At 67.6% G+C, this 21,661-nt stretch overlaps 3 protein-coding genes across 16 annotated transcripts in view; 1 reads left to right on the plus strand and 2 right to left on the minus strand.

The window, feature by feature from the left end:
• Positions 1–486: 486 nt before the first annotated feature.
• ADORA2A (adenosine A2a receptor) lies at positions 487–16,147 on the minus strand. Of its 7 annotated transcripts, none has more exons than XM_070769950.1 (5): positions 15,485–15,960; positions 14,924–15,113; positions 14,652–14,711; positions 8,016–8,583; positions 487–2,062 (listed from the first exon to the last, which is right to left on the minus strand). In XM_070769950.1, the coding sequence occupies exons 4-5, from the start codon at positions 8,339–8,341 to the stop codon at positions 1,183–1,185; spliced, it is 1,206 nt and encodes a 401-aa protein (XP_070626051.1). In that variant the 5' UTR covers positions 8,342–8,583; positions 14,652–14,711; positions 14,924–15,113; positions 15,485–15,960; the 3' UTR covers positions 487–1,182. The 7 variants fall into 7 exon arrangements, with proteins under 7 accessions (XP_070626051.1, XP_070626047.1, XP_070626048.1 ...); XM_070769946.1 differs by having other exon boundaries at positions 14,652–14,820; XM_070769947.1 differs by lacking the exons at positions 14,924–15,113; positions 15,485–15,960 and adding an exon at positions 16,028–16,097 and having other exon boundaries at positions 14,652–14,820.
• Positions 11,012–16,514, plus strand: LOC139176670 (basic proline-rich protein-like). Its single transcript, XM_070768939.1, has 7 exons — positions 11,012–11,123; positions 11,713–11,876; positions 12,528–12,566; positions 12,917–13,009; positions 13,247–13,424; positions 14,757–15,025; positions 15,252–16,514. The coding sequence occupies exons 1-7, from the start codon at positions 11,012–11,014 to the stop codon at positions 16,512–16,514; spliced, it is 2,118 nt and encodes a 705-aa protein (XP_070625040.1).
• A 3,370-nt stretch (positions 16,515–19,884) lies between these two features.
• SPECC1L (sperm antigen with calponin homology and coiled-coil domains 1 like) overlaps positions 19,885–21,661 on the minus strand; it is an 85,759-nt gene continuing 83,982 nt past the window's right edge. For all 8 annotated transcript variants that reach the window (XM_070769956.1, XM_070769954.1, XM_019977529.2 and 5 more), the window contains one exon: positions 19,885–21,494. In XM_070769956.1, coding sequence (XP_070626057.1) covers positions 21,405–21,494 — 90 coding nt within the window. In that variant the 3' untranslated portion in view covers positions 19,885–21,404. The remainder of the gene's footprint in view (positions 21,495–21,661) is intronic.

A 21,661-nucleotide genomic window follows, 5' to 3' on the forward strand; every position in this document is an offset into this window, starting at 1 on the left:
TGTGCCTCTGCGACTCGACACCAGGCCTGGCTGTCTCTGGGGCACCCCCCACTTCAGACTTCTTCAGAAGCGGGGCACCTGCTCCTTGGTGGAGGGGGCAGGGCCCAGAGACAGTTGTTGGAGCAGGAAACCCCCCTGGTGGGAGCAGGGGTGGGGAATGACTCCAGGGGAAGGCAGTGTGGCCTCTATCTGCAACCCCCCATCGATTCCAGATTCCTCTGTGGCCTCGGGGAGGCGGGAGTCTGCTCCCCATGCTGAGGGGACCCGGGAGGGCGCCTCCTTCCTTTGGGACTGCACATGGACCTGTGGATTTCGCTGCAAGCAGACAGCCCGCTCCGGAGGAAGAGGGGCTCCCCGGAGCCCACCCACCCACCGCGGCCCCAGGCAGGCTGTCTATCCCACACCTGCAACACAGACCCACAGGTGTGTAGTAGGCCGGACTGTGGGCAGGGAAAGGAACTCAGACACCGTTCTCATGGGACGAGCTTGAAACACGACGTGGCTCACTTTTATTTTGTCTCAGAAAAAAACAACAAAATAATATTCCCTTCAGAAGGCAAGGCAGTTAGAGAGGGCCTCTGCCCGGGGAAGCTCTAAGCCACCTAGACTCACCCCTGCTGGCCGGCCCTGGCCCCCTCGGCTCCAACCCCCGTCCTCGAAGGGGACGCGCGGCCGCTCAGGGCAGTGGGGGCGCCTGCGGCCAGGTTAGCAGCAGGACCGAAACGGAGCCAGCAGCCAGGGAGGGAAGGTAAAATAAAAAGGGTCTCCTCAGGCCTTCGTTTTCTACTGGAAAAACGAAACAGTCCAACGCCGCCAGCAAGCACAGCAGCTCTGAACCCGTGGAAAGCCCGAGGAGCGGGTGAGTGTGCAGGGGCCCTGTGAGGCCATTCCCCAGCCTCGGGCCAGCCAGCCTGCTCTGCAGAGACGCGGCGGCGCTTGGCGGTGCTTCAGCGGCTGGGGACCGGCCCTGGCCTGGTGCAGGGCCGCCTCCGCGGACTCCAGACCCTCCCTGCCGGGCCTCACGCCGCTCCGGCCGCTGGGGGGCGCCCTCCTCGGTCCAAAGTGGGAACCGAGCGCGAGAAAGGGGGTCTCCGCACATGCACTCCGCTCCCAGCACGACGGGGCCTCCCACGCGGGAGGAGAACGTCCCTTCCCTTCCGAAGGGGCGCGCTCGGCGGGCCCTCAGGACACTCCTGCTCTGCCCCGGGGACCCCCGAGGCCCGGGGACTCTGGGCGCCGGCCCTGGAGCTGCACGTCCGGGACGCGCGCGTCCCGCTGGGACCCGCGGGCGCCGCCCGCGCTGGGCAGCGCCAGGGCGGGGCCGTCGGGCCGGGGGGCGCTGCCGTTGGCCCAGACGCCCCCGGGCGGGTGGCCGTTGAGGCGGAGGCCCACGCGCTCCGGGTCGTGAGCCGCCAGCGCGCGGGCGCCGGGGTCCCCCGCCTTGAAGGGCTCGCGCCGCCGCCGCCGCCGCAGCACGTGGCTGCGCACGATCCTGCGGAAGGTGTGGCGGAACTCGCGGATGCGGTAGGCGTAGATGAAGGGGTTCACCACCGAGTTGCCGTGCGAGAGGACGATGGTCAGGTACATGAGCCAGGGCGGGGCGTGGCCGCACGAGGGGCAGAAGAAGGTGAAGCAGTTGATGACGTGCAGGGGCAGCCAGCACAGGGCGAACAGCCCCACGATGATGGCCAGCGACTTGGCGGCGTGCACCTCCTTCTGCAGCGTGGACCGCGGGCGCTCCCCCGGGGGCGGCGGCTGGCTCTCCGTCTGCTTCAGCTGCCGCCGCGCCGCCAGGAAGATGCGCAGGTAGACGCCCAGCATGAGCAGCAGCGGCAGCAGCACGCAGGCGAAGAAGTTGTAGTAGACCATGTAGCCCATGGGCACCACGTCCTCGAAGAGACAGGCCACCTGGCCCTCCCCGCAGACCTGGGAGCTGTTCCGGCTCTCCTGCTGACTGCAGTTGTTCCAGCCCAGCATGGGGGTCAGGCCGATGGCGAAGGACAGCACCCAGCAGACGGCGATGATGCCCTTGGCACGCGTGCCCGTCACCAAGCCGTTGTACCTGGGGAGAGGGGACCCGCATCAGAGAGGAGCCTGGGCACCTGCCGCCCGACCCGTCCACTGGCCCCGAGGTCTTGGGCCAGGCGGTTCCTGCCGCCTGGCCTCAGTGTCCTCTGATGGCTGTACTCCTTGACTTGGTTTGGTTTGAAGGGGCTAATGTGACTTGGGAAGGGGGAGGGGAGAAGTTATAACCTCCATGCTGATCTTGGGTGCTGCGAGAATGCATTTCCTTGTAGTGTGGGAATGCCCTGGAGGGTGGTCACTGGCTGGAGACAGCACCAGCCAGATCCAGCCTGTCAGAGGGTCACACCTCCTGTGCTCCATGCTGTTCCTTTCTTACTTTACCTGGGATCCCCAGAAGCCCCCCCAGGGAGAGGCAGCACAGGAGGGGAGGGGAAGGGTGGAGGTCCCAGGCCAGATGAGATGCTCATCTCTCTTCCAAATCTGCCCAGAGCCCTCTGGAGAGGGGTCTGGATGTCTTAACGTTTGCACAGCAGCCTTCACATTCAAGAGGACGCAGTTGCCCAAGATCCTAAGGTCCAGAGAGAAGTAATCTGGCCCGAATGACTCCATACTCTGGAGGGCTCCACACTTGGGGAGAGGCTGGACCCGCCCGCCCAGAAGGTGACACCAAGGAAAAGAGAAGGCAGGGACTTCCCTAGTGGCCCCATGGGTAAGACACCAAGCTCCCAATGCAGGGGACCTGGGTTCTATCTCCGGTCAGGGAACTAGATCCCACGTGCCACAAGAGACCCGGAGCAGCCAAATAAATCAGTTTGAAAAAAAGACGGCAGAGATTTTAAAGAACAGGCAGAAAAAACTCATCTGCCAGACTGAGGAGGGCGGCCTCAGGGTTCCGAGGGATGAGCTGCGTTCCAGGGTTTTGGTTCCCCAACACCTCTACCAGTAAACCCGACCCATCCCTTTAAAGTTCAGGTCAGCTGTCTTCCCAGAGGAGTATCAAGTGCAACGAATCCCACCCAAGCTGGGCTCCCAAGGCTGGGGGCCCCGTGGATCCTGTGTCCATCTCTGCATCACCATCACTGAGAGAGCTGTAACAGGTGTCGAGGGGAAGCTCGCTTCCCTTAATTCCAGGATTGGAAGTATCTGCAGAAACTAGCTCAAGGGGGAGCAGACCCGGGGGCCTGCAGGTCACACAGGCGCAAGGCCGGCGGGCTGCTGCGCGTCACCGAGTGCGCAGGAGGCTCCAGACACCGCTCCGCCCCCACCCCGTGCCCTCACCGCCACACACGCCTGCCCGGCGCTGCAGGATCTCGGGGGCCAGAGCCCACTGTTCTGGGTAAAATCGCTCACGGGTTAAATTTTGTCAGCTGATTCACATTAAGGGAAAAAGAAAAGCTGGTACCTCTGATCTCTCATCGAACCCCTCATTCTCCTCTGAGACCCCAGGAGAGGCGTGGCCTTGCCGTGGACACGCCAGGAGCCCGGAGGCTGCTCGGGCCAAGGTGAGTTTGTCAGTTCTGAGCCCACACAGTGCCCGAGCGGGACCCCACTCTCCCGAGCTCTGCGGCCCCAGTCAGCGCGGGCTTGGGTGCCTCTGGCAGGAAGAGGGTCACGGGCTTGCCCAGTTCTCCCACGCCACAGAAAGCCTACACTGCCCGATTTCCGGTTCTGGAGCTTCAAATGTAAGGCCAGAGGTTATTATTTTTTTCCCACTTAATTCTTAGGTAGCACTTGCTGTGTGCTAGGCACTGCTTCTAGTACTCCGCAAACAGTGATTTAAATAGTCTCACTGAATAGGAGGCTGTTTTAATGTTGCCATCTTTCGGAAGCAAAGCATACCCCTCTCTGGGGCCTAGCGCTGGTGCGTTCTTGCTTAGCCATGTTCTGTTACTCGGTGCCCCAGTTTCCTCGTCTTAAAACGGGGCTAAGACCGCGGGGCCTGGAGCACTGTCCCATGAGGGCAGGACAGAGGGTCAGTGGGTGGACACCACAGGCAGGTGGGTGTGGTTCAGGGTAAGGGAGCTGTTCACAGGAGACATGGGCTGCCTCGGGCAGGGGTGGCCCTCCTGCAATCAGCAGAAGTGAACCTCAGCTGCAGTCCCAGCGCGCAGCTGCTGAGGGAGAGGAGGCTGACTGGTATTCCCTGAGTAAATGAACTTGGGGGGTGCCGGGGAAGCCGGGGCTCAGCGTGAAGGCTGCTGGGGACACGGTTTAAAAAGCCCACGCTGTCCAGCTGTCTCCATGCAGACGAGGAGACCCAGGAGAGGAAGTCTGCCGCTGCATCCTGTAAGGGAAGCCCCTCCTGGGGGCAGGAGCAGACGCTGATGGCACCCGTCTGTGGGCAGAGGATGTCTGGAGGAGCCCCGGCCCTGCCTTCCCGGAAGGCGGGGGGGGCGCAGCCCCTCACCGTGCTTGCTGCTCTTCCTTTTGATGTTTTCAATACGCGCAGTTCTTTATTCAAGGAGCGCCCAGACAGATTAATCTTGTTACTCAAAAGAAAGCCTCTTAGGCTCCCAGGGGACCGGGTCAATGTTTGGGCTCAAACGGGGAGCCACGGCCACGCCCCAGCCTGGCCCAGCGGCAGCCCCTGGGCTGTGTCTGTGACTGAGGTGGTCGCGTCCTGCCCCACGGGGCCTCAGACAGCCTGCCTGCCTGCTGGACGGGGGTGTGCCCAGGCCAGCCAGCGCTGCGTGGTCCTGGGGGCCCGGAGGCGTCGCGGGGCGCTGGCACCCCCCCACACTTTGTGTGCTGACCCTGCTGGGGGCCCCCGTCTCTCCCACTGGGGGCTGCCCTCTGATCCAGTCATGCCCCCCAGTTCTCGGTGGGACTCACTGCACACCTGCCCTTTGGTCGGGAGAAAGCAGAGCCTTCCCAGTAGCCCAAAGGCGCCTGCGGCTCACGGCTGGAACCCACCCTCCCTCTCAGGCTCGGGCAGGCCTGAGCCGCCGCACAAGCCCCGTGGGCCCGTGCACCTGTCCCCTCTCCCTGCCCAGGGCCTGCCCGCAGGCTCCTTCCTTCCCCGGGGCGTCCGTCCAGGTGGGGCCCCCCGTGACACCTGCCCCCCAGCACCGGTACGCCCCCGCAGGCTTGGTGTCATGCCCTGCAGGGAGCGCCCTCTCCAGCACCCACTCAGAAGCCAGGGTGCTCGGGTCTGACCTCTGGGGCGATCCAGCACCCGGGCCCGGGACTCTGCTGCCCCACGAGGAGACTGCTCCCCAGGGTCTGTGGGGGTTAACGAGAGAGGAGGGAGGCGGCCCTGGAGTTCCCCTGGGAGTCTGTCCGTGGGGGATATGGAGAGCGCCTGTCCCCACCCCTGGGCAGGCCCTGCACTCAGGAGGCATATGGAGATCTTTCTGAAGCTGCATTCTTCGTTTTTAAAGAGAAATTAACGGTGAATGGTGCGGGCTTGGGGACGGGCACCTTAGAGCATCGTCAGCGGCTGGACTTCAGAGCAGCCAGTGGGCCTCCTGAGCGGAGCAAGAAATGGCACACGGGCCGGGCTGGCTTCCCACGGGAGGGGGCAGGGACAGGTGTCCCGAGCCGGGCAGCCCCCGGAACTGCCCGGAGCTCCGGGCTCCCGCCTGCCTCTGTCTCGTCCCCTCACGCCCGGCCTGTCCTCGGGCGCCCCAGCAGACACCGTTCCACGCCTTGTCCCCCGGCCCTCACATCCCAGGGCCCTTGAGTCCCAGGGTCAGGAGACACTTTTCCTTCAGAGCGGCCGCTGGCATCCTCCTGCGCAACAGGAGGGTCACAGCCGCCGCTGGCCGGGATGAGCGGAGACGTGAGCTCACATCCTGGCGGCGCTAGCGCCCGGCCCGGAGGGACGCATATCACCTCCTCCAGCCTGCGGCCGCCTGACCCGGCAGCCAGGCCGGCCCCTCCAGAGCCCTGCCTCGCGCAGCTCAGACGGCCGGGGTCGGGGTGGGACTAGGCCCCGCTCTTGAAGGGCGTGGGGCTGGGGAGGTGTGGCCAGGCCCATGGCTCTGAGCCTCCAGCAGCTTCAGAAAGGCCTGAATCCCCATCCACCCTCCTGCCATCCTCCCGCAGGGCCCCACCACTCCAGTCCACTCACTGGGCCCTCAAACCCTCGGCCCCTGGGACGGATGGAAAACGGGCCCAGAGAGGGGCAGCGGACCCCCCACTGTCACAGCACGGGCCACGCGCCTGCGCCGGGGAGGAGGCTGGGATTTGTGACTCTCAGAGAACCGACAAGAAGCCACAGGCCTCTCTCGTGATCAGCGGCTAACCCTGATCGCCCCCAGACCTGCCGTCCCTTGCATGCATCAGGCCCACACTGGCCCTGGCCTGGAAAGGGACGTCAGTCAGACCAGCCTCTGTGTCCTGGACCAGCCTGGACTCCAGCCCGCCATTCAGGCTGGTCCTCGGTTAGGGCCGGGGTCGCCTTTCCTTCTGACGAGGGTCCTAGGCTCTCCCGGGACACGGCATCCCTGGATGGCCACGCAGGCCCGGGTCCTCCTTTGTTTGAGCAGCAGGATGTGGGCGTGTGCTGGCCCCCGAGAGCCCGGGGCAGTGACGGCCGCCTGACCTGGGGGCCTGGGGCCGCCCTGTGAGCAATCCCGCAAAGGACCGCAGTCACGGGGCGGCAGGCGCACTCCTTCCCAGACCCAGCCCGGCTGTGCTGCCAGCTTGCTGCGCGGCCCTGGGGGCTGGTGCTTCTCAGTCTTGTTTTCCCACCCAGATGATGGGAAGAAATGACCTCTGAGCGTGCCCTCGGGTTCCACACTCGACATTTCCACTTGCTCATCAAGCCTCTTCCCCGGCCCGGCCAGGCGCCCTCAGCCCAGCGTGGGGCTGCTCCGTAAGCAGGCGCCACCTGCTAGTATTCACCACCTCCCTCGGGCCTGCCACCATCAAGGTTGTGGGGCTCAGTCCCAGAACGGAGGGGCAGGGAGGCAGGCCCGAAGCCCCCCGACCCCCTCTGGGTCGGTGGTGGTGTAGGTGGAGGCTGCTTTTAAGTGAACTCAGCCTCGGGGAGAGTCTTTGTTTCCACAACACTCGCCTGAAGTCATTTCACAAGAGTTTCACCAGGAAAACCCCACCAGCCCCAACCAGGCCGTGAGGGAGAAGCATGATTTGCATAGAGGTCCAGATGACTCACCCGAGGCATCTGGCCGAGTCACTTCCCCTCAGGGTCATTTTCCTAACCTGCAAAGTGCAGGCTGGCCCGGAGGGGCTGGAAGAAGGTGGCTTCTAGCCGAGGCCCGTGGTTTCCCGTGGGGCCCACCCCACCCCAGCATCACGCTTTGTGACCGGAGGCCCAGACGCAGCCACCCCCAGGCCTGGACACACGGCTCACCAAGAGCTGCAGCACGACAGACTCTCCTGGGTGCCCTGGGGAGGACCAGCCTGGCCCACACCCGCGGCTATCAGCCAGCATGCCACGACTGCCGGCCGTGCCAGGCCCTGGGCAGCCCCACGGCCCCGGCTGAACACAATGACACCATGCCAAGCCCTGACCCCCAGTTCACCCTGACCCCCGAGTTCACCCTGATCTCTGGTTCACCCTGACCCCCGAGTTCACCCTGACCTCTGGTTCACCCTGACCCCCGAGTTCACACTGACCCCCGGTTCACCCTGACCTGAGTTCACCCTGACCTCTGGTTCACCCTGACCCCCAAGTTCACACTGACCCCCGGTTCACCCTGACCTGAGTTCACCCTGACCTCTGGTTCACCCTGACCCAAGTTCACCCTGACCCCCGAGTTCACCCTGACACCTGTTCACCCTGACCCCCGGTTCACCCTGACCCCCAAGTTCACCCTGACCCCCAGGTTCACCCTGACCCCCGGGTTCACCCTGATCCGAGTTCACCCTGACCCCCGAGTTCACCCTGACTCCCTGTTCACCGTGACCCCCGAGTTCACCCTGACCCCCAAGTTCACCCTGATCCCTGGTTCACCCTGACCCCCGGCACAGCCCCTCAGGGGTGCAGCCCCCGGCACGAGGCACCCCCGGGGAGCAGGACTCACCGGAGCGGGATTCGGATGGCAATGTAGCGGTCAATGGCGATGGCCAGCAGGCTGAAGATGGAGCTCTGCGTGAGCACCAGGACAAAGCAGGCGAAGAAGAGGCAGCTGTGGCAAGCCGCGCAGAAGCCGGTGCTCAGGGTCACGGCGAAGGGGATGGCGAGCACCCCCACGGCGATGTCGGCTGCCGCCAGCGACGCCACGAAGTAGTTGGTGACGTTCTGCAGGTTGCTGTTGATCCACACCGCCCAGCACACCAGCACGTTGCCCAGGATGGCCAGCACGGCGATGGCCAGCTCCACCGCGATGTACACTGAGAAGCCGGACATGGCGCGCGCGGCGGCCGGCGGGCGGGCTCAGCGAGGACGCGGGCCGCGCCAGCGCTCCGTCCATAGCTGCGGCACGGCCGGCCCCCCCAGGCCCCGAGCCCCTTCTTCGCAGGAGCGGGGCGACCCTGCCGTCGGTCGGGGGCTCCCCCAGCACGCTTCACCGCCCGCGGCGCGGCTCCAGAACGCAGACGCCCTGCAGGCGCTCCGGTGGCATCTCAGCTCTGCTTCAGGTCCTGAGACACCTGCCAAGGGAGAAGCCTCGTGAGGAGCTGGACCTCCGGGCACGGCCAGAGATACCCGGCAGCCCCCCACAGGCAGGCACCGGCCGGAGGACGACCCACCCTGCCCGGCCCTCGGGGAAGGCGGGGGTCAGCCCGAGTGCTTTTCTCCCAGAGGAGCAAAACCTCGCAGAGGTGAATCGCTTCTGTCGCCCCCGGGGCTCAGCTCGCTTCCCGAGCCTTCTGTGGCAGCCCCCCCCCCCCCCTCCTGGAAACCCCTGGGTCTGCCGGGACCACCCTCCTTGCCCAGCGTCCCTGAGAGCCGGGAGCTGCCCAGAGGCCCCGCGCGCTCGCCCTGCGGGGCGCCCCACTGGGAGTGCAGGGGTGCCGGAGCGCTCGGAGGGGGCCCGCCCCCAGCAGCCCCCGCCCGCGGAGGCGCGTCTGGGCGGGGCGCTCCTCAGCCCCGCCCGCTGCCTCCTCCCACGCCCGCTGCCAGCCCGCTCCTCCGCCCGCCCGCTGGGGTGCTCAGCCAGGACTCGGCGGGCACCGGCCTCGGCGGGCACCGGCCTCGGTTTCCCCACTGACACAGTGGGAAGGCTGGACCCTTGTCGCCTCTGGGGGCCATTTAGGCTCTCACCCGTGATTCTACGAGCAGGAAATGAGCACGCGTGAAACAGCTGCCCCCGTCCCAACCCGGTCAAAATATCCTGGTGTCAAGAATCCGCGACAGCTCTGGAGAAGCAGCCTGCCTCCCAGGGGCCGCTGAGCTCCCCCGACACTCAGAGGCCTCTCCCCACCGCTTTGGCTTCCCTGCCACACTCCGTCGTGCTGCCCGGCAGGGTCCCCTGTGCCAAGTCCACCCTCCTCCTGCCCCAAGCTCCCCCTGCCGGGGGCCCAGGTGCACACGGGCAGTGGTGGCCGCCGGCCGCGGGGACAGGTGTCTGCATGAGGGCTGGGGGCTGCCCGGCCCGTCTGTCCTCCAGGATGCGAGGCATCGGCTGGACAGGCCACCTTGGGAGAAGGCTGCTCGTGGCCCCTAGCTGCATTCAGAGGGCCGGGTCCCCTCACCAGTCCAGGAGGTGCTGTGGTGCTGAGACAGAGGACCCCGCAGCTCCCTTCTGACAGCTCCACCCCTGCCTCCGGCAGCTGCAGCCGGTGGTGGGCACCCCGTGACACAGCAGCAGGGAGCAGGAGAGACGAGGCGGAGCCCCTGACAAACCGAGGGGTCCCTGCAGCCTGTGGGTTCTCCCAGGCCTGCCAGCTGCTACAAACAAGTCCCACCGAGCCCCTGTTGAACACAGGGCACGTGCCAGCCAGCGGCTTACAGAGCTGGCCAGCAGCAAAGGTGGGCGGACCGAGCCTCCCAGTGCCACCTCCGGCCACGTGGTGTCCCTTGGCGCCTCTGGCCGGCAGCCCAAAGCAGCAGTCCCCCGGGGCACCTGGCTGCTGAAGCTCCGCGTCCAGGTCTCGCCATCCTCCCACTGGAGCAAAGGGGCAGGCTTCTCTCTGGGGGGCGTCTCGGGTCCAGCGCCAGGTCCCGGGGACCTGTGTCCCCCACCAGTGAGCCGCCGGCCTCCTGCCGACCCCCTGCCATCCTTCTTGCCCTGCCTTGGCCTCTCCCGGGGAAGCTGAGTTGGCGGCGCACGGCCCACGCTGGAAGCCTGACTCGGGCCCAGCCCATCTCCCAGACCGAGGGCCCCGGGGCCGGCTGACCCAGATTGGTACCGTGTTTCTGGGGAGCTGAAGCTGGACTGTCTGGGCCTCGTTTGGAGCCCCAGTGATGGGGGAATACCGCCAGCTCATGCCCCAGATGTTGGCTGACCCCACAAGAGCCAGGATGCTTGGCACGGAAGGGCCTTGGGGCCCCTAAGCCAAGCCCTCCATGAGCGCCTCCCGGGACCTCTAATCCTCAGGGCGTCCCCATCACCTTCTGCACCCAGGGTGCCCAGGCCTCTAAACTGGAGCTACCCTCCTGCCGTCCACCAGGGGCCGGGGGCGCCCTCCCACCCAGGTCGGCCCTCGAGGAGCCAGCGCGCCCCTGCACCCCGTCTGCCTCCCGCAGCTGCAAGCACAGCCCTGGCCACACAGACCACCCGGGCGTCGGCCAGACCCGGCCCTCCAGCGCCGAGCGGAGCGCGTGAGGGGCGCCCGGGGCAGGCGGGCTGGAGGTGGCCAGAGCGTCCCTGCCGTCAGACCCAAGTCAGCCTGGGCCCTTTGCCGGACTTTACTGCTTATCAATGCTCCTGTGACAGCCTGTTTCAAGCCAGTCACACGTCACTGACGTGAACCGGGAATCAACGCGCACAGCTGGGGAGAACCAGGCTCCAGCCCCACGCTGACCACCCAGACCTGAGCTGTCCCAGGGCTCCCCCTGGACTCCACCTCAGAGCCCAGGCTCGAGCAGCCTGCTGGGGAGCTCAGGAAAGGAGGCTGCAGGGGCCTAAGAGCCCCCATGAACCTTGCTGGGGAAATGCCCATGGAAAACGGCAGCAAGGAGGCTTCCTGGGGCCTCTGGGTGCCTCCCTGCCGCCCCGCCTTCGGAGGCGTCCCAGAGCCACAGGAAGGTCGGAGGCCCAGGGCCCAGGGTTGGGGCTGGGGCTGGGACCGGATCTGGCAATTTCCTATCCCTTTCTGTTGGCCCTCGTTAATCCTTGAGTCATCTGTCGCTAGCCAAGAGGGGCAATTAAGTATTAATGATGCAGTATTTCCTTGTGATTGTCGCCGGCCGGGGACAGGGCAGAGGGCAGAAGCCATCCCATGGCAGGCCAGAGTCACGTGCCAGGGAAGCAGCATGCTAAGCCTGGGGAGGGCAGCCCCACAGGATTCCCCAGCAGACAGGCTCCGTCCCACCTTCCTCCTCACCCTCACCAGTCTGGCCGCTCTGATTAAAACCTCTGTGTAATCAAAACGCACACGCTTCCTGGCTCCTCGTCCGTCCCACTGGCGAGGCTTTCTGTGCTGCGCATGGCCAGGTAGCGGGTGGGCCCCCAGGGCCTGCTGGACGGAGGTGCCTGGCAGCTAGCACACAGCTCCCTGCACACCTGCTCCTGAGTATCGCGAAGGGTGGGGTACCGCCTGGGCCTGTCACAGCCACGCTGGGTCTCTTCCCGGGCTCCAGAGCCCCAGCCTGAGACCCCTCCACTAGCTTCTCAGCAAGTGTTTCTGAGAACTTGACCCTGTGCCCAGCAGCACCCTGCCTGCTGGAGCCCAGGGAGCCCGCTGCCAGCCGCTGCCTGGCCCGAGCCCACGGCCGGGGTCTTAAGGCGCTGTCGTCCCGGGAGGCCGACCCGAGAGCTGCCGCCCAGGCTGGTGTGCGGGTCATGCTCCACCTCCAAGACCTCAGCTCCACTCCGAGAGCCTGCGAAGCACAGTTTCAAAGCACGGGAGGAAAACTAAGCGTAAGACAGATAAGCAACCAGTGGCTAAAATACAGAGACTTGTTCCAGAAGAGACGAAGGCAATGCAATAACTGAAAACGACGATCAAAGGTACTTAAGGTCTTCAGAGAGGGAAAGGAAAGGCGTCCGTAAAGAAGAACGAGAATTCCCGGCAGCACCGAAAAGAACATGCAGACACGGCAGAAATGAAAACCCTGGGAGGGAACCACAGAGGGACCGACAGGCACACGGTGCGCTGTGTGACGCGCACACGAGCCGAGAACGTCAGGGCGTGAGGACCGCCGAGGACCGTCAAGCAGGCCTCACAGAGCAGGAGGGCGAGAGCCTGAGGTGGCCTGGGCAACACCGACCTCCGTCTCACGGAGGGGGCTTGGTGGGCAGCTGCACTCCTCTCCAACCGCGGGCCCCTCGCTGGCCGTCGGGGGGCCCCGAGTCTGGACACGCGCCTCCCCCAAACCCCCAGGGCCTTGGGACCCGCCCGGCCCCCCTCCAAAAGCATCAGCGGGGGCAGAGCAGTGACTCCAGCGCTGCCTGGAGGAGCCAGGGGGCCTCCTCCCTCCGGCCCTGCAGGGCTGCCAGCCTGAGGAACTCGGCAAGGGCAGCCCCCAGGTGGGCACCGGCCGGCGATCCCTCCCCTAGGGCCCCCGGGGTGCAGCTGCTGCTCTGGGAGCCTGAGGGCAGGATGTGGTGAGGGGCAGGGCTGAGGGCAGTCCCTGCACTGGGCCCCACCCCCCAGGGCTTCCGCACAGCAGGCCCTGGGGCCACGCACAGGGCCCCTCTCCATCCCCTCGGGTCCAGGCCTACGCTGGACAGGCTGCAGGCCCGGCCCCTCAGCCTTAGATGGCGCCCCCTGGCCACCTCCCCAACACCCCCTCCAAGGGGCCGCTCCTCACACAAGGCCCTGGGTGCCCGTTCCTCCAGCTCATGCTCCGAGACCCTGAGTAAGGGGTGTCCCCCAGGCTCTGCACATCCCTGGGGGGTCTTGGCTCCCAGAGCCCTCCCAGGCGAATCTTCAACTGGCAGGACCGGCTCCTGTGCTTAAAGAGGGCAAGGTGGGGGGTGCTTTCCAAATGGGGACAGACCATAGCGGGCCCGGCTGGGGGCTGGCCTGCTCAAGGGGCGGTGCCCGGGGCTTGCGGAGGTGTCCACATGGGGGGTGGGGGAGGCAGACCCACCTCTGGGCCTGGAGGCGTGGAGACGTGCTGACACAGCTCCGGGGGCGGATGGGGGTGGGTGGGCCAGAGCGGCTGGCTCCCTGACCCCTCAGTGGCCCCCGGCCCCGCCTGCAGTTTGCAGAGGCTACTGAGGAGCCAGAGGCGAACCCTCCTGTGAAGATGGGCAGAAACCACCGCCCTGCCAGCAGGGGAGGCACCCAGGTGGCCCTTGCCTGCCTCTGCCTGGCACACCCCAAGGCCCACCCTCTCTTCCAGGGGACAGACGGCTGGACCCACGAGGGCAGCAACCGAGGTCGGAGCCGCAGAAGGACCCTGCCCAGCAACTTCTCACTCAGGCCTGTCCTGCAGGAGCGGGTGCGGGCCAGAACCATCTAGCAGAGCCCTCCGGGGACGTGTGAGGCTCAGAGACGCGTCAGGGAAGGGTTGGGGTGGTGGGGGGCTGGACAGCTGGAGCGCCCTGCCTCCCCGACCCCCACCCTCTCTGCCCCTAGAGCAAGGGCAGCCCCCCTCCACTCAGCCCCTCCCGCCCCTGTCAGGATCCCATGGCTTCCACGCCCAGGGGGTCCTCCCACGACTGTGGGAGGCGATGGGGGGACCCGGCCTCCTCCCAGCCACGCCTGGGAGGCCACGGGTCTCCCAGCAGGGTGTCTCCCCCCGCATTGCAGCTCCAAGCTCCTGCTGTCCCTCCCGCTTCCAGGGCAAACCCTCCTGTGGCCGCCCACACTCCCCAGGCCTGAGGGCTGGAGCTCATCCTTCAGAAGCTCAGCACCTGAGGCCCGCGGTCTCCTCGGGGCCGCCGGACACACACACCGCCCAGAATGTCTTTTCAAGCCAGCCTTCAAGCCCTCGCCTGCCCTCTGGCCCTGCTGCCCTGGACTCTCACGGGTGCACAGATTTCAGCAGACAGGCAGAGCCCACAAGACCAGTCCCAGCTCACAGAGGCAGGGGGCTTGGGAGTCAGGCAGGTTAGGTGGAACGAGAGCTTCTCGCAGCTTTCACATCAGCGCTGCGAGCCCCCGGGGCCACGGCCCTGCACGGTGGACGCCGCCCAAGGCCGCCCCAGGGCCCCGCAGTTTGCAGGGTACGATGCCCGGGAGCCAAGCGCCTGCTCCCCACCCGGCGCTAGTCACTTGGCCCTCTGCTGACAGCGGTCTCTTGTGATGGCCCCCTAGCCCTGCAAGCCTAACAGCTTCTCTCCGGGGTTTCCCAGCTCAAGCACAGGCCCCAGTCTGCCCCCCTGCACCACCCAACATACACAGCCCCGAACATGAACCCAGCACGCACCATCCCACGTTTCACAGGATGAGAAGGCAGGTTGGCCGGGGCAGGAAGCCCAGTGAGGGATCCAGACCAGAATGTCTGGATGTCCGGGCCTCTCAATCTCGGCTGCTCCTGAAGCCGCCCACGGCCCTCTCGAGCTGTGGGCTCCTAGGGAGCAGACTGGGGCGGGGGCTGGCTGGGGGCCTGCACGTCCCAGGACCCCGGGAGAAAGGAAATGCGCAAGCCCACACAGACTCACCTGGCCAAAGTCTTGTCTCCCACCGGCCGTGTGTGGGCAGTCCTCCGCTTTCCTGAAGCACTGGAGAGGGAGGCCGTGTCAGCCCAGAACACGGTCTGCTCTAAGGGGACGGGCCAGCGGCCCAAGTGACATCCGGGACCTGGGAGAGCCCGGGGACCTCCAGAAGACGCTGGCGGAGCGAGGAGGAGCGGACACCTCAGGATGGGGCCCGGCCCCAGGGGCAGAGCCTCTCCAGCCCACCCCAGGAGGAGGAGCCCCCGACAGCACCCCACCTGCCCGGCCCGCTGTGCGCCCAAGAACCGTCCATCGCGGGCCCTGGGCCGGACACACGGGGCAGCCCTGCTGGGCTTGGCAGTGACATGGAGGATCTAACAGCGGGTGCAGGGGGGGGGCGGGGAGCAGTCTGGAATCCCCGCAGAAAAGGGGCACAGGTCCCGCGGGTGGAAGCAGGCTCGGGGCCTCCTGAAATGGGGGAAAGGAGCCGTCCCCCGGGGGTCAGCTGCGGTACAGAGAAAAGGGGGTGGGGACACGCCCTCCGCTCCCAGCTTCTCTCCTCTCCCCCGCGGAGCCCTTGGCCCCCGCCTTCCTCCCATTGTACAGTCGGGGAAACTGAAGTCTACATCGCGGTGGCCGCGCCCCAGCGCAGACATCTCCGCTCGCTGGCCCGGGCCCCCCATCCCCTGGGCACCCGGAGCCAAGCCCCTCGAGGGCCACCACCGTTCCCGCCAGTTCCGCCTTGGCTCAGGGCGGCCCCAGCGGGCCGCCAGGACTGTCCCCACCCCGGCCTCCCCCGGGGCGGGTCCCCGAGGCCGGTTCCCGCCACCAGCGCCCACCGGACGCGCCCGCGCTCGGCCAGCGCTCAGCTCCGTCCCTCGCCGCGCCCCAGGCGCTCGGACGCCGTCCGCTCAGCCTGCCTACCCGGGACGTCGGGACGCTCGCGCGCTCCGCCTGTGGAAGTCCCGGCCCGCGGGGGCCGCCCGCTCCGCTCCGGCCGGCCTCTGCGGCCCCCGCAGGCTCGACGAGGGCCCCGGGGCCCCGGGCGCACCGGGGCCGCCCCCGCCCCTGCGCCGGGGCCGCGCGCTCTCGCCCCTTCCCCTCGCCGCCTGCCCCGCGCGCCTTCCGGTCCAGTCGGGGGGCGGCCCGGAGGGGTCCGCGCAGCGCCCCCCGGACCGGGCTGGGGAGCCGGCGGCGCGCCCGAGCTGCCCCCGCGCCCGCCGCCGGCGGGGCGCGGACCACAGCCCTCGAACCGGCTGTCGGAGCGGCGGGAAGAGACACAGCGGCTGCGCGCCCGAAGGAGGGGGTCCGCGCCGCCCGCGCTCCCGGCCCCACGACCCTGGCCGCCCGCCTGCGACCCCAGACCCGCGGCCCCCACTGACCTGCTGCTCGAGCGCCGGCACCCGCGGTCTCGGCGTCGCTGGGGCTCCGGCTCCGCCCGCGGGCGCCCCCCGCCGGCGGCTTCCAGCCCCGCGCGGCCCGCGCCCCGCCCCGCCGCCCGCCCGCCCCGCCGCGCGCGGAGCCGGGGCGCCCCGTGCCGCGGCTCGCGCCCCCCGCGCGCCCTCCACGCTCCCGGCTCCCGCGTCCGCTCAGGCCACCTGCCCCGTCCCCTCCGACGATTCTCTCGTCCCGGGCCGCAGGCCCGCACTCGCTCCCCTCCGCCGCGAAGTCCCAGGCGCGCCAGCCCCGTGTCACCGTGTCGCCAACGGGAAGTGCCCTGTGCCTGGCGCCCCTCGGTCCTTTCCGCGGCGCCCGTTCCGGAAGGAGAAAGCTCAGCCTCAAACCAGGGTCCTGGGGGCTGGTCCCCAGCCTTGCCCGCCCTCCCTGAGTCCCGCCGGCCCCGCGCTGGTCCAAGATGCCACCCTCTGAGCCCTCCCCAGGTCAGGTCCTTCCCCCTCCCCAACTTCTCTGAGCAGAAGGAGCAGGAATCACCTTCGGCCTTCTCGACCCCCTGGAATCCCGCCTCAAGGAGGGTTCTGTCGATTCGGAATGGGAACGCCCCACGTCCATCCGTCTCCAGCTCAGCCACTCAAGGGGAGCCCCCTTCCACCCTGAGTCTGGACAGACACAGGGCCACCCCAGTCCTCTGAGGCTAGGGTGTCACTGCCAAGGGTTTGCAGGAACCCCGGGGTGGGGGCGCTGTTTGCTGGCCCCTGGGGTGGAGGCTGGGTTGGGGGCGGGCAGCTGTCTCTGCAGCAAGCCCATGGGCTGGGGGAAGCGCGGGATGAAGCGGGAGCTCCTCCGTCTGGGAGTGCAGCCTCCCCAGTTCGTCCCCCGCCCCATTCAGCCAGAGGGGACCCCTGCTCCCTGTCTCCGCTGATGTCCAGGGGCCCCCTCCCCAGGCACAGGGAGGCAGAGGAGGAGGGCTGGGGGAACCAGGATGGAACCCTGAGGCCTCAGGGGAGAGGCGCGGGAGCATGTCCCCATGACCCCCGGCTCAGCCCCCTTGCCCACCCCCCAGCCCGGGCCCTGGTCCCGCCCAGCTGGCTCTGTCTCCCCCTCCCCGGCACTCACCATGGACCCCGGTGCTGTGGCTTTCCCGCCGGCCCCGGGGGGCCCCTTGCCTCCCCTGTAGAGTACAGCTGTTGTCTTTCTGTCCTGCCGCCCACGGAGCTGTGCCACTCAGACCACGGAGGAGGCGCTCGGCTTCCCTCCCTGGCTTCTAGGCCCTCCGGTGGGACAAACTCCTACAGCGGGACAAAACCCTCCTGGCCACACCCATCGGCCCACATTCACTCAAGTCCTCACTCAACAGACACCCAGGGAGTTGCCTGAGAGTCACCTGGGGCCCAGACGGGTTGGCGGGGGTTCATAAGGCGGGGACGAACACTCAGCCGACCCCAGGTCACGCTCGCCCCCGAGCCCCCCAGCGTGGGTCCCCAGTTCCCTTCCAGGGCCCAGTGGCCTTCTGCCGACCTCCACAGGTGTGGCCTGGCACCAGCCAGCACCCAGGGGCTGAAGCCCGGCGTGGGCCAGAGGGCCAAAGCCCTCGGATTTCACCCGCGGGGCCCAGTGGGAAGCCCCTCCTCTGCGTGGGTTCCCCAGGCCTGGGGTAGCTGTGTCCTCAAGACGGGGGTGGTGGGCTGGGCCAGGTGGGACTCCAGCCCTAGAGCCAGCTCCCCAGGCACCGGAACCCACCTGCCCTGCAAACAGCAGGGTCGGCAGCCTTCCGGCAGAGGCGGGGGCGGGGGTGGGGGGGTCTGCTCCTGCGGTCCCGTGTTATTTGCCACGAGCCTCTGCCCAGAGTGGACGACAGGAGGCAGGCACACAGAGGGGCCCTTCAGCAGGTCTTGTGTCCCCCGCGGCGATCCTCTGCTGCCCGCCACCTGGAGGCCTTGAGCGCGCTCCTCCAGGGCCGGGCCGGGCCAGGGGAGCCCGGGGAGCCCTGCAAGCCCGTGGCCGCACCAAGGTGATGGGGGCAGGGTGCCCCGCAGGCCCCTCATGGGCCGTGGCGTTCCTGCCCAGCCCCACACCAGCCTGTGTAAGCTGTGGGCACCCACTCTTCCGTCCGGGCCCAGCTGCTCGGGCCAGGCGGGGGGCCAGCTGGGATGTCCCCCAGCCCACTCCCACGGGCTGTGTGTTTCTGTCCACGATGCACCTGTGTGGCCTCTGGCCCCCAGCTGGGCCGGCTCGCAGAAGGCCAGACGTGGGGTGAAGCACCCCGAGGGTGCTAGGGCCAGGGTCCCTGAGAGCTGCCAGGCCGTCGCGAGTGCCCACCAAGCCCTCCTCTGCGAGGGGGAGGCTCTGGAACTGTGGAGGCGGGGGCCTCGTGGGCCTCCAGCTTGGGCTCCTAGGCCCTGGAGAGCAGACATGGGAGGTGACTGTAGACCCCGGCTCCGGCCAGGCCCAGGAGGTGAGCGCTCCAGGAACCCCATGCCTCTGATGGATCTGGGCGCGTCCCTGTGGGTGGGGAACCTGAGGCTCAGGTGGAAGCGGGGCCTTGTCCTGAACAACGGCAGCCCCGGCACTGCCCGCAGCAGCAGCCAGGTTATCGAAGCTGCCCCACCCCAGCAGGCAGCTCCCCACTGCGCTTCACGGGGAGCAGGGTGCACGGGGGCCTTTCCTGGGCTTACCCTGCTGCAGAGGCGGTCCCTCCCGGGAGTTGGAGGCAGACCTGGGGGCGACCGGGCGTCCCTGCGTCCTGCTTGATGGGTGCTGGTGACCTGTGGCTCCAGGCCCCTCCCCGGCCCTCCTGGTCTGCCAGCTGACGCTCCAGACCTCATGGTGGCTCCCTCCTTGAAACCCTGACCACCCTGGACACACACAGGACGCAGACGCCGCCATCTGGGGGCCCCAGTGCCCTGGGCCTGGCACAGCCTGCAGGCAGAGCCCCCACACCTCCCCCACAGTCCCCTAGTTCCTGGCCCTTCCTCCAGACACCAAGGGCTCCCAACCACGGGGCAGGTCTCAGAACCAGGAAGCCCAGAGCTCCGTCCTGACCTATCGGTGCTTTCCTAGAGACCTGGGCCCCGGTGAGAACCCTGCTCACCTTCCTCGCCCCCGACAGAATCCGGGGCCTGCAGGCTCGGAGCCCACACCGAGGGGCCACCTCGGACAGCCAGGCCTCCCCGAGCCCGGGGCGCCCGCACCCCAAAGCCCCGCGACAGCCAGGTCTCCCTGAGCCCGGGGCGCCCACACCTCCCAGCCCCGTGGAGGAGGCTGGCACAGCAGCAGGAAGGGTGTCTGCCCCACGCCGCCCGGGGCCCAGGGTGGTGCCTCCCCTCCTGCTGCCTCAAGCAGGGCCTGCAGTGCAGTCTCTGGCTGCTGTGGGATGGTCCCCGGCAGGACAGCAGCAGAGGGGGCTCCGGGCCTCCCTGGATGAGCCTCTGACGTGGGGAAGGGGCCGCGGGCCCGGGAGGGACGCCCACGTTGCCCCACACCAACAGGCGTGGTGTGGCTGTGCCGTGGGCTCAGCTCCTCCACATGAGAAAGGCTGACTGCTTGGGCACTGTGATGGTAGAGCTGGCTTTGTTTCTTTATAATTTTATACATTCTCAAGATATCCCCAAGAAGATACACTTCTGAAAACACCCAGCAAGCCTCAAGGCGCCCTCGCCCAGCGGAGCAGCGCCTGCCCAGGCCGTGCCCCCGCCACACAGGCAGACGGCGGGCCCCCCACGGGCCCCGGGACACCTCCTCGCCCATGGGCTCCGGGTCACCTGTCCTCCTGGCACAGCCAGACCCTGGAAGCAGTGAGCGTCCTGTCCTGTTCAAGGAGACCCAGAAAAGCCCAAGCCGATGTGTTACAACACTTTTAATACATTCAAGAGTATTTAATACAACAAAATTTAGGGTATCATCAGTCAGCAGAATCCTGTTGTCAAGAGAAAGCCCACGGGTCCTTTTGCAGGAAGCTTGTGCTTGGTGGGAGGAGGCAGGCGGCCCCTGGCACCCTGGCTGCAGGCAGGCTGGGCCTGGCGGCACATCCGGGACCAGGCCATCCAGACCGCCCCTTAGAGCCCGCAGTCCCAACGGGCCTCCTGCAGTCTCCTCATGGGACCCCCGTGCGGACCGAGGGCCTGGCTACATGGGCTGTCGTCAGAGGCAGCAGGGCCCCCGGGAGACCCCTTGTAGCCCCACCAGCCCTGGGCCGAAGCCGGGCCCTCCCCTAGGGGACACGGGGCCCCCACCCCAGGCCCTGCAGCGGGCGCCACCAGGGACAGCAAGCAAGCGGCCTGCAGACCCCGGGAGGTCTCCACTGTACAGGAAAGCGGTCCCCACTTAAGAGGCTCCATCGCAGCCACAGGCCAGGCACGCAGGCCGCCGTGAGCGTGGGAGAGAGGAGCCGAGGGGAGAGACGTGCAGGGCGGCCCTTCTCCCCGACGGCCACGGGCGGGCCCAGCGGCGCCCGCAGAGCAGACGCAAGGGCAGGCCTGGCAGGGCGGCCGGCAAGCGTCCTCGGGGGCCCCTGGGCTCTGGCCGGGCGCTGCTCACGACTGACAGTGGCGCTTCACCCAAAGCCTCCCCAGGCGGAGCTGCCGAGCGGGGCCAGCGGCCCATCCTGGCCACGTCTGCCTGGCTGGCGGCCCGTCCGTGCCCTGGTCCAGAGCCTCCTGCCTCATGGAGCCGCAGCGTGCGCCACCCGGCTGCTTCCTCACTCTGAGCCCCTGGGATGCGGGCCCGTGTCAGTCTGGGTTCTGGACGTGGGTCACCCCAGCGGCTCCCGGGCCCCAGGACGGGCTGAAGCTGGTCACCGGCCCGGCCCGCAGAGCTAAGGCACTTCCGTCCGCCCACCGGAGGCAGGCCATGTCCGAGCGCCGCAGGGGCTGAAGTCGCAGTGTCTGGGCCTCGGCTCGCTCAGCTTTTCCTCCTGTTTCTCGTGACGCTGGTCCTGGCTTTCACCACCTCACGTCCGGACGCTGTTTCATCGCTATGCTTAGTAAAACGAATTAACTTTGGTACTGAGAGAACAGGTGCTCTTCCCCCCAATATTGCTCATAAGAAAAACACTTTTTAACTCAAGAACTGCTTGTGGAGGACTCCTCTGTCAGGACCCTGAAGCCGGCACCCGTTTCCAGGCCCCTGGAGCTGGAGGGCAGCCGACATGTCTGCGAGTGGGAGCCTGGGGGCGGGAGGCGGGCGGGTCCTGGCAGGCTCCCGACCCCAGGTCTCAGGTGGGCGGCTGAGATGCTCCCCGGAGCTGCGGGCGCAGGAAGCTGCGTGCCCCGGGCCGAGTCCCCACGGGGCGGGCGGCCGGGTGCAGGAAGCTCGCCGGGCACGGAGCGGCGGGCGCTGGCCCCGGTGATGGGCCACGGGCGCTCAGGTCTCGAAGTATTTGTAGATGGCGGTCACGTAGAGCATCACGTTCTGCCAGTCGGGCCGCTCGGTCCGCACCATCTCGTTGATGTCCTGACGGGAAGGACACGCTGTTAGAGCCTGGTTGGCCCGCAGGCTCTGGGCCCCACCCCGCCTGTCACACACGCCAGAGGGCAGGATGCGGCTCCATCCCCGCCGGGTGCCCGGGGCCCGCCCAGGCCCAATGGGGCTCATCCCACGCATGTGCACCCCACAGCCCC

Source organism: Bos indicus, chromosome 17 (genome assembly GCF_029378745.1).
Source record: "Bos indicus isolate NIAB-ARS_2022 breed Sahiwal x Tharparkar chromosome 17, NIAB-ARS_B.indTharparkar_mat_pri_1.0, whole genome shotgun sequence".
Classification (NCBI taxonomy): Eukaryota; Metazoa; Chordata; class Mammalia; order Artiodactyla; family Bovidae; genus Bos; species Bos indicus.